The sequence below is a fragment of the Mus caroli genome, chromosome 15, assembly GCF_900094665.2.
Source record: "Mus caroli chromosome 15, CAROLI_EIJ_v1.1, whole genome shotgun sequence".
Taxonomy (NCBI): domain Eukaryota; kingdom Metazoa; phylum Chordata; class Mammalia; order Rodentia; family Muridae; genus Mus; species Mus caroli.
In genome coordinates this window covers 3,743,912-3,754,145 of record NC_034584.1, presented here as the reverse complement: position 1 = coordinate 3,754,145, position 10,234 = coordinate 3,743,912, and the positions used below count along the sequence as shown (strand labels likewise).

The window sequence follows — 10,234 nt, the reverse complement described above, 5'->3', positions numbered from 1 at the left end:
CTCCCTCCCTCCCTCCCTTCCTTCCTTCCTTCCTTCCTTCCTTCCTTCCTTCCTTCCCTCTCTCTCTCTCTCTCTCTCTCTCTTTCTTTCTCTCTTTCTTTCTTTCTTTCTTTCTTTCTTTCTTTCTTTCTTTCTTAACATGAAAGTGCTTAGTACTTTCCTAGGAGTTCTGTAATAAATTATCATGAAATTTATAACATTAAAAAAAAAATCAATGTTTGGCCAAGTGTGGTGGTGCACACCTTTAATCCTAGCACTTGGGGGGATTGTGGCAGGTGGGCCTCTGTGAATTCGAGGTCAGCCTGATCTACAACGTGAGATCCAGGACAGCCAGGGCTGTTACACAGAGAAATCCTGTCTCAAACAAAAAAACAACAAAACATATAAACACCCTACAAGCGCCCACCCCAAAATCAATGTTTGTACAGTTCTGGAGACTAGAAATACAAAATTCAATATGTAACCATAACTGCTTCCTTGGCAGGACCAAGGGGGTTCTGTTGGTGTTTCTGGCCCTGAGTGGCAGTCTTCCTGTTTCTAGCTAATAGATGGATACATGGTTGTAGTTTTTGCTTTCATCATCACAGATCATTTCCCCCCATGTGTCTCTCTGTTCAGATTTTTTCCATATAATGGTATCGGTCATACTGATGGAATGTCCCTCTAACCCAGCGCGGCTTCGTCTTAACTAACTACACCAGACCCTCTTTCCAAACAAGGCCATATTCCAAGGTTCATGGTGGGCAGAAATCTCAGAGAAATGCTGTGCAAAGTGGTGCAGATGATAAGGTCTTCTGATTGATTCCAGTGCTGTAGCTACAATGCTTCCATACGTGTGCCTGGATCACCTTGACGACCTTACACTGTGAAGTTAAGGCCATCACAAAAAGGCAGCTGCCCTGTGATTCTACTTAACTGGGTATCTGGAGTAGTCGAAGCTAACAAGTAGAACAGTGGTGTTCAGGGCTTGGGGGAGAGTGGGGCTAGAACTATGCAGTATCTATTTTTGCAAAATAGAAGTATCCTAAATGTTAGTGACCTATGGATATTCTTAATAGTCCTGAAAGGTACGCATAAAATGGCTTAGATGGTAAAGTATAATGCTTACCTACCACATCTGCAAATGTAAAATGCCATTCATTCATGTACTAAGCTGGAAAGTGACCACCTTCTGCGCCAGCCTGGTTACCTCGGTTAAGGACATTACATCCTGGGGGATCTTGGACAGCAAGAGCCTTTGCAAATGGGCAGCCTCCTGCATCTTCGTGTTTCATCGTTTCTTTCTGGTTTTGTCCCTAACACCTTTAGCTACAACCTGGGCAGTGGTGTGGCTTCCATCATGGTGAACGGTTCCTTCAGCGATGGCCGGTGGCACCGAGTCAAGGCTGTCAGGTGAGCATCTACAGATAGGGAGACGGAGCCAGGTACAAGCGAACAGATGTGTGTCTAGCTTTCTTTCAGCCTTACTGCCCTCGATCGCCCCTTTTTCCTGGCAGCCTCATATTGCCACCAAAGCCCACACCCTTGACTAATGAGTGGGCAGAAAATGAACCCCTCCATTAGCTCTGAATGGAAGCAGATGTATGCTGAGCACACACACACACACACACACACACACACTGCCATCTTCCCCACCCTTTCCCTTGGCCCTCTTTGTCCCCTTAGGCAATCTTACTTCTACTTCCATATCATATGTACATATATGATTTTATTTATCTGTAATTAAAGAGACCACCCAAGAGAAAAAGAAACATTCATCTCTGGGAGACAAGCTTGGTTTGCTTAATATGATTCTATTCAGGAGCATACATTTTCTAAAAATATATAATTTTTGTTCTTTCTTTCTTTCTGGCTGGAAAAAAATACATATCACATTTTCTCTAACCTTTGTGTGGTTGCCTGGTACCTAGGTTGCTTCTGTAACTTATTTTGTAACTTATTATTATTGTGATGCTTTTGAACAGCACTGAGACAGACATTGAGGAGCAAGTATCCTGTGACATGTAGGGTTAGAATCTTCGGGGTTTTATCAAGGAGTAGTACAGCTGGAACGTTAGACTTATTGAGGTATCTCCATATTAATTCCCACCGTGGTTAAACTAGTTTACATTCCTACCAGCAATCTATAAGGGTTCCCTTTGGTCCACATCGTTGCCAGTATTTATTGTTATATGTGGGAAAACACCTGTTAGTGGCTAAATTAGGGTGGGGATTTAATGTCACACACAATGAAAATTTGAGGCCATGGAGATCTTAAAGAATGCTCTAAATGCTCTTGCATAGGCAACCCCCCCGAAAGAATATTATCTGAGCATTAGAAGTCATATAAATTCACCTAGCCCCCATGACATATCTGTGCCCTCCTATGCTAATTGCCACCCTGATGTCTTATTAACTTTGGGCAGATCATTCCTGTATCTTTATAATTTTGTTGTGTGTATGTCTTAACCAAGGTTTCTATTCCTGCACAAACATCATGACCAAGAAGCAAGCTGGGGAGGAAAGGGTTTATTCGGCTTACACTTCCATACTGCTGTTCATTACTAAGGAAGTCAGAACACCTCAAAGTCCAGATGTATGTGTAGGGATCTCAATAAGCCAAATCTCTAGTTGTTGGGGAAAAAAAAAACCAATGATTTTCCACAAAGCATATTTGCAGGTTTGGATCTCAATTTTTTTTCTAGAAAACAGGTCAAATGCAGAGTCCATCCTAACGTCAAACCATGCCCAGCATCCAGCTTGTGAAGGCTCATTTCTCTCTCCCTCATTTACAAAAGAGGTTGCACACAGGCATCTCCAAAGGAATGTGAGATGCTTTGGCTCTCAATTCCAACCTCATCTAATCCCAACAGCTGCCTCAGGAACACCAGGCAATATACCCTGCTTATATCCGTGGGTCAAAATGGTTGGTAAAATAGTCATACACTGTAGAAAAGTTTAATTTTCATAATTATTGTGCTTTGATTATGTATGTGAAAACACACAATGTTGTGGATACCAGTCCCTTCCTAGACATGTAAGGAAACAGATGTTAAATGCATTTCCCAAAACTATATAAATTGCTGTGGGCAGAACCTAAAATCAAAAACATTTCTGTTCTACCCCATGATGTAGCCCACACACAGGGATTTCAGACGCTTGGGGGAGATATTATAGTGGAATGTTCTCTCAGAAACTCATATGCCAGAACATCAAGCTTGGCACATGCAGACAGCTTAATAGACATAGCCCCTCCTAGTGACACTATCAATTGCATGTCTAGTGTGTCTTGGGTGACAGCAAGGGCTGAAGAGGAGACACAGCCAGGTGCTGGATGGGTTGGAGTGTCGACTCATACTCTGTGAGGTGTGAGCAGGCAGGCCTAGTGGGAACTGGGTGGATCAAGGCTACAGCTATCACATATGACAAGAAGGACTGGGTTGATCTTAATTCTCTATGGATGGCTCCAGATCAGAGATAGTAAAATAAACAAGAGAGGGAATCTCTAAAAGGAGGTGGGTTCTGCTTTGTACACCATCTTGCTTTGAATGATTCTGGTCTTGCAAGCATGACTCCTAATAGAGCAGAGGAAATAACTCATCTATCCAGCATCTTGTCCCAGATAATTTAGACCCTGTGCTTTTTAACATTTCATATTCACAAAAATTTAAGATCTGTAATTTTTTCTCATTTTTGTGCATAAAAACAATCATATGATAATATGTAGATAACCACAGCAACATGCCCTCTGGTCGACCTCAATAGAGTAAGGCATGTTGTCAGGCACTGTGTTTTGCATGTATAACAGATGGTCTGCACAATAGCCTTGGAAGTTGATCTTAGTAATTACCATTTCATGTATGGATGTTAGGCTTTACAGATTCATTTGCTCATCCTCCTGTTATGACGAACCATACACTATTCAAGATGCCCAAGACATGCCATTGAGGAAAACCAACTCCTTTCCTTAGTGGTCTTGCATTCCTCTAAGATGCAACAATGAATAATAAAGACAATGAAGTATATTATATCTTCATATCAGAAATATAAAAAATGAAAATATGCTCATAGTTGATGAGATGAAGTAAGTGGGAATTGTTTAGAATAATGGGGGGAGGGTGGTGTGCAAACAAACAAATTGGGAAGACCACTGCCCATCATAGCATCCAGGTACAAGGGTGTAAAAATTATTTCTAAACTATAGAGGACATAGCAGGAAGAAATTCTTGAAAACTCGGTGATTGGAAAGATGGTATCAGGGAACGAGCTCAGGTTGGTCCCACTTCCGAGGGAACTATAAAAGCTGGCATTTTGTGGGTTTTGGGTTTTTGGTTTTTTAGGGGTTTTTTTTGTTTTTTGTTTTTTGGGTTTTTTTTTTTTTGACAACCTCATTACTTAGCACATAGTAGGTACTTTCATCCCTCTAAACCAAAATGATTGCATAAACTCCAACGATACTAGTTTATCTCGTCAGGTTTCAGTTTCCTTTGCTTTGCAGGGATGGCCAGTCTGGGAAGATTACAGTGGATGACTACGGAGCCAGAACAGGCAAGTCACCAGGCATGATGCGTCAGCTTAACATCAACGGGGCTCTGTACGTGGGTAAGTGACCTTGACCGAGGCTTAGTCTGTCAGGCCTTTCCTCCTTTCCCTCATTAGATCTTTATTTGTTGTCCCGGGGCTATCTACTCCACAGGGTCAATCATATACCTGGGAATCAGGAAGCCGTCCAAATAGTCCATTCTTCCATGTTCTGAACTTCTGACTCATGGCTGAGGTGGCAGGAAGGGACTCACTCACATTGCTTTTGTGCTCTGGAGTGATCCATCAGGAAAAAAAAAACAACACACTTTTGTGTGTGTGTGTTTATAGACTAGGAACTTTCTAAATATAACCACATGAATTCTCTCTGAGGAAGGAGGATCCAGCTGTGTGTGTCCTCTCTCAGAATAGAATAAATAGGATTCCTATAAATGGCTAATAATCTACTACACAGACAAAACAAAAAGGGCATTAATTGGCTCCTTTTGTGTTTTCTTATTGTTGACATCACGCAACATTTAAAAATCTGTTGGAGAGCTATTTGGTTTTAAAGTTGTCAGCTGAGCCAGAAATCACACCTGAGATCAGCCTTTGTAGCCTGTGGAGGTAGAGTCAAACTGATCAAAATCCATCTACTATATGTGATGTACTCGACCCCCTGTCTCTAGCCAGGGACACTCAAGCAGACCATAAAGGATCTCCAACAGGTGACTCCTCTTGCTTCATTCTCTCTCCCCCTCTTTGCCTCCTTCCAGGTGGAATGAAGGAAATCGCTCTGCACACGAACAGACAATACCTGCGAGGCCTTGTGGGCTGTATCTCCCATTTCACACTGTCCACCGATTACCACATTTCCCTCGTGGAAGACGCCGTGGATGGGAAGAACATCAACACGTGTGGGGCTAAGTAACACCAGCTGGCCTTGCCCAAGGAACATAGCCTCTATCCTGCGATCACAGGGGCCCGGAGACCCTGCCTGATGCTGCACTCAGAGGTCTTGAAATCAGGTGTGTTTACTTTCTCTGAGGAGGACAAAGTACACCCTGGTGAGAGCCAAGACTGAAGGCCCTGGGTGGCCTTCTCTGCTAACGCCCTGTGAACCGAACCCAATGGACTACTGTGGATAGGAAGCATTGGACTTTGTTGTTCAACGTAGAGTCTGAGAGAGATGATACGTCAGTACAAGCTCTAGGAACTCTCTGCTGTAGCTCAATGGTGCTGTTGTGTTAACGAGAGTGAGAGCCAGACCGGATGAGAAAGAGTGAAAGAGCAAGAGAGAGAGAGAGAGAGAGAGCACCCCTCTGAATAGTATTAAAATATTTCTGCTCTTCCCTGACTTATGATGCTATCTGGAAGACTGGGTGACCCTGAACTTCATACTTCCAATCTCGGTCTATGGATTGTGTAGATTAACCCCTTCCATGCCTTGCTGGCTGACTCAATGTGCTCTGACTAGTCCATGGAAATAAATGTTGGGGGTAAATTAAACATAGAATAATAATCAGACTGTGGCATCCTTCCCCTAAGCTTACCTCTAATGCAAATATTCTTTTTTTTATGATGCAGATTGAAGAAAGCGGGCCCCCTGATTTTGTAGCTGTACTTTTTGTATGTGACTGTTTTTTATAGCTGCAGCCTGTCCACACCCATGGTGTGCTTTTTGAAAGTTAGTGGTTGATCCTAATTATGTCACACCTTCCTAATAGCTTTCTCACAATGGAGATGTGATCGGGCCAGTTGTAGTGTCAAGGGAGCTATAGCAAGTGACTAGGGTGGGCCATTAGGAGAAGGGACCATTCTCTTTCAGTATACGCTGACAGTTCAAGTGGATGAATATGACGCTGTCCAAAAGTGGAGAGATTAAAAGGAATGTATCACTGAGGTGGGTCATTACCGTTGTTATTTTAAGAGAGGGAAAGTGTCTGTAATAAATATGAATAAGGGAAAGAGGAAGACTCATTCAGTCATTTGTGGAGGTGTGACTGATCCTGCAGAGGCCACATCTGCAAAGGGACAACAAAGTTACTAGAGAGTCTGAGGTTGCGTGGTATCTAGGGCCGTGTCCTCAGCAGGGTCTGGGGATCTGGGTCCGACAGAGAAGGCTGCTTTCTTCTTCTGTACCGTGGTTCAGCTGTGCCCTGTGCTATGCATACACATGACTGCAGACAGCTGGCTCCCTGGCTGGTCCCCACAAGGACTTACTAAGGGAAAGGTGAGATGAATGTTGCCCCTCTAAGTGGAAGGAAATACGATCCAGCTCCTGGAAGAGCCTATAATTAGTCTCAGGCACGACTCTATTCTTGTTTGTGCAGCATCCATTCAGCAGAGACTTGAGCTTTGTGCAGAGCACAGTTTTTAGGCATATTAAGACATCTAAGAGATGGCTAAATAAACCAGAGAGGTTTACCCCACACCCCAGCCTTCTGCCTCTTGCGTTTAGGAGCCTTTTTGGCAGGAATCATAGTAATCACAACAGACCCAGTGATCGTCCTATCCTGCCCATGTCACCCGGCAGTTTGAAAAAGAGGCGTGGGGTAGAGTGTGAGCCCCTCTACCTCTCAGTCACCCCTCACCCCAACACCTTCTCCTGGAGGCTCCCAGGGCCAGTACTTCTATGATAAAATAAGAGTTGTTTTTGTAGCACATTTTGAACAGATCGCCTCTGGAAAAAAGATAATCATTGTGATTTTAGCAAAATATCCAGCTGAATGGAGGCCAGAGAATTGTCCTGCAGACCAGTTGTTGATCTCCGCAAGTGTTATCCCGGGGAAACGCAGTGACCCAGGGATGAGGGCCTGGGAGTGCGTGTTGATTCTGAAGCCGTGTCTGGGTGGGAAGCACATGGGGTTAAGGGGAGGTGGGGACAGTGGCACGGTCATGGAATGCAGGTGGGAAGGGGTCCGACAGGTGCAAAAGGAGTGAAGTAGAAGGACCCAGAGGACAAGAAGCTCAGCGTCTGAGTGAAAAGTAAGAGAGGATCACAACTTTCCTCCTCTCTGTGGACAGAGCCCAGGCGCTGCGGAATGAGTTTATAGCAGATGTAATTAAGAGGCTTAAGTCTTTAACCTCTAGCCGAGGGCTTAGACCTCACTCTGTGCAAACAGGCAGGAGATCTGGGAAGAGCTTAGCCTGGACTTGGGAATGGGTTGCTTTCATCTCTAAGTGTAGCCATTATCTCTTGCCACAATAAGGATGGCCTAACTAACACCCACACCTCACCCCTGCTGGTGGTTCACAGCAGTAAGTCGCTCCTGTGCCTTGAGTAGCCAGCCATCTTAGAGACTCTACCAGCGTTGGTGGTCCTGACACAGTAGTTCCCCCAGTCTTTGCTGGAGGTTCTCATATGCAGAGTGACTGAGATGGGAAGATAGCTTGGCTCTGCTCTATGTACCCCTCATCCTGCTGGGCCCAACTGGCTAGTTCTGGCACGCCTGTCTCATGACAGCAGAGGAGAGCTGGAGCACTAGAGAACAGTGCCAGGCTCCTGCACTAGTCCTCGGTTCAGAACTGCGTTGATGCACTATTTCCCCCGCATCCCTGCAACATCCTCAGAATTGAGGAACAAAGAAAAAGATTCTCTTCAATAGCAAAGAGGGGGCTCTTGATAGTGAGAGGACCTACTAAGGGAGTTACCATGGATACAAGAAAGGGTGAAAAAAGTCAGGACCATTAATGAGTCAGTCAGTCCACCCTAACAGATCACGTTATTGAAAGATGTGCCATAGAGGTAAGGTGCCCCCCACCCCATGACCGCTGTCTTCTGCAGAAGTATTGGGGCAGATGAGAATCGATCTACATGAGGCTATGAGAGACTGGCCAGGCTCAATGCAAGCAGCACTGGCCTGATATATGGTAGCTGTGCTTTTCTGAGAAGGGACTAGAAGGGAGCAAGACCTAAGGCTTGGTTTCGTGTGGCTGCTGTGATGAGAGACAGGTTGAGAAGTCTGTCTGGGTTTCGGGTTGGGAAGAAGGTTCAGGGAGTGGTCAGGGAACTGGGGATCCCTGTAATCTCATCTGAGGAGAAAGGGTTCTGTGAGCATCATCAGTTCCTGAAAAGCCCCCTTAATCTGAATCTGAGAAAACTCCTGGGAGCCTTCCACATGCTCTCAGAGGGGATGATGGGAACAGAGAGCTTTTTCTATTAAAGTTGACTTTAATAGCCTTGAGTTCTCTAGACCCACCTAGATCTCCCTGAGACAAGTCGATGGGGTTGTCTTTGTTCCTGCACTGCTCCCAGAACCCCCTGTCAAGCTTGTTGGTCACAGCTCTGACCCGCTCCCTGTTCCCTGTTCTCTGTTTTCTTGACTGCCTTTCACTTCCTGGTCAGCACCATTTAGGCCTTGAGCTGCTCCAACACAAACAGGCCGACCGGTTTCCACACACCAACTGCCCCCAGGTCCACAGCAATGGTCCTTTCCTTCCGATTCCCCTCCTCTGCTTTCCGACAGCTCTTCCCCTCCTCCCTTCCCCACCTCTCCAAGTGGGAGGAAGGATCTCGGACATATGCCCGGAGCTGGCGGGCGGAGTGCTTTCCACTTGGAGGAAATGCTGCATTTTTCACCTTTAACCCAGAAAAATATGGTTCTCAGAGATTTTGTTTTTAGCACTGAGAGTTCCCAAAGGAAGAAAAAGTGAGGAGGGGGGAGGAGGAGGAGGGGGAGGAGAGGGGGCATCACAGCATCCTGACCACCAGCCCTTACCCCATTGGCTGCTCATCCTTGGGAGAGAATTGCCCAAGGGCAGCCTGTAGAGCCTCAGCAGCTGCTGCATACAGTAAGAGAATCAATCACACTTGCAAGTGGGAAGAGGATATGTGGACTCTGGGATCTGGATAAAACATTATTAGCTGCTTTCCCATTCTTTCCTTAGCCTCTCAGCCTCCTCCAGCTTCTGCCGGGCCTAGGAATCAATAGTAGCTGCTCATGTGCTAGAAGTCAGTGAAGGCCTGGCCACCCATGCCAGGGCACTGGAGGAACAGAGTGAGGTTCGATGGCTCTCTGAGACTTTCACCCTGAGGGGTTCCAGAGGAACGACACACCAGCAAGAATCAAAACCTCAGTGCCAAGGGAGGATGTGTGTGCCTGTAGCCCAGCCCACAGTGGGGTCTCAACCCTGAGGTTCTGTCTTTCAAATGCATTGTAATGGTGCATGCAAATAAAACAGATTAAACCAGGAAGAGCCTGGCAGGCGAGGTCATGAAAGGCCAAGTTTGGAGGCTCTCAAGATGGCAGGCATTGGCGTTGGTTGGTACTAGGCTGTCCCCCGGAAGTTCTAGATTACAGGTGACTACATGGAGGCCAGCATATGGCTACCCCAGTTTGACAGTGCAGACTAGCTTCTGGGCTAAGCCTTCAGAGTGATCAGCTTCAAACGAATGTCCAAAGAATGCTCATGTATTTGATCTTAACATTTGTGCCCCTAAGATGGCCAGAATGAGTAGATTTGTTTAGCTCGAGAAGATAGAAACCGTGCCAAAAGATAGGTGATGTCCTGGACAATCTTATGTCAGCTTGAAATGAGGTAGAGTCATTTAGTGAAAGGGAATCTCAACTGAGAAAATTACCACACCAGATTGGCCTGTGGGGGAGGGGAATATGTGTGTGTGTGTGTGTGTACATCAAATCATCAAGCAATATACATATAAATATATACATACACACACACATACACATATATATATGATTTGATATAGGAAAGTACATCTTGACTGTAG

At 45.3% G+C, this 10,234-nt stretch overlaps 1 protein-coding gene across 2 annotated transcripts in view; it reads left to right on the top strand.

The window, feature by feature from the left end:
• The window catches only part of Egflam (EGF like, fibronectin type III and laminin G domains), a 177,763-nt gene extending 170,832 nt beyond the window's left edge, over nucleotides 1-6,931 (top strand). The window contains exons 20-22 of one of the 2 annotated variants that reach the window (XM_021183287.1): nucleotides 1,309-1,392; nucleotides 4,478-4,581; nucleotides 5,277-6,931. In XM_021183287.1, coding sequence (XP_021038946.1) covers nucleotides 1,309-1,392; nucleotides 4,478-4,581; nucleotides 5,277-5,431 — 343 coding nt within the window. In that variant the 3' untranslated portion in view covers nucleotides 5,432-6,931. The remainder of the gene's footprint in view (nucleotides 1-1,308; nucleotides 1,393-4,477; nucleotides 4,582-5,276) is intronic. The other variant, XM_021183286.1, reaches the window with a different exon arrangement.
• Nucleotides 6,932-10,234: the final 3,303 nt, after the last annotated feature.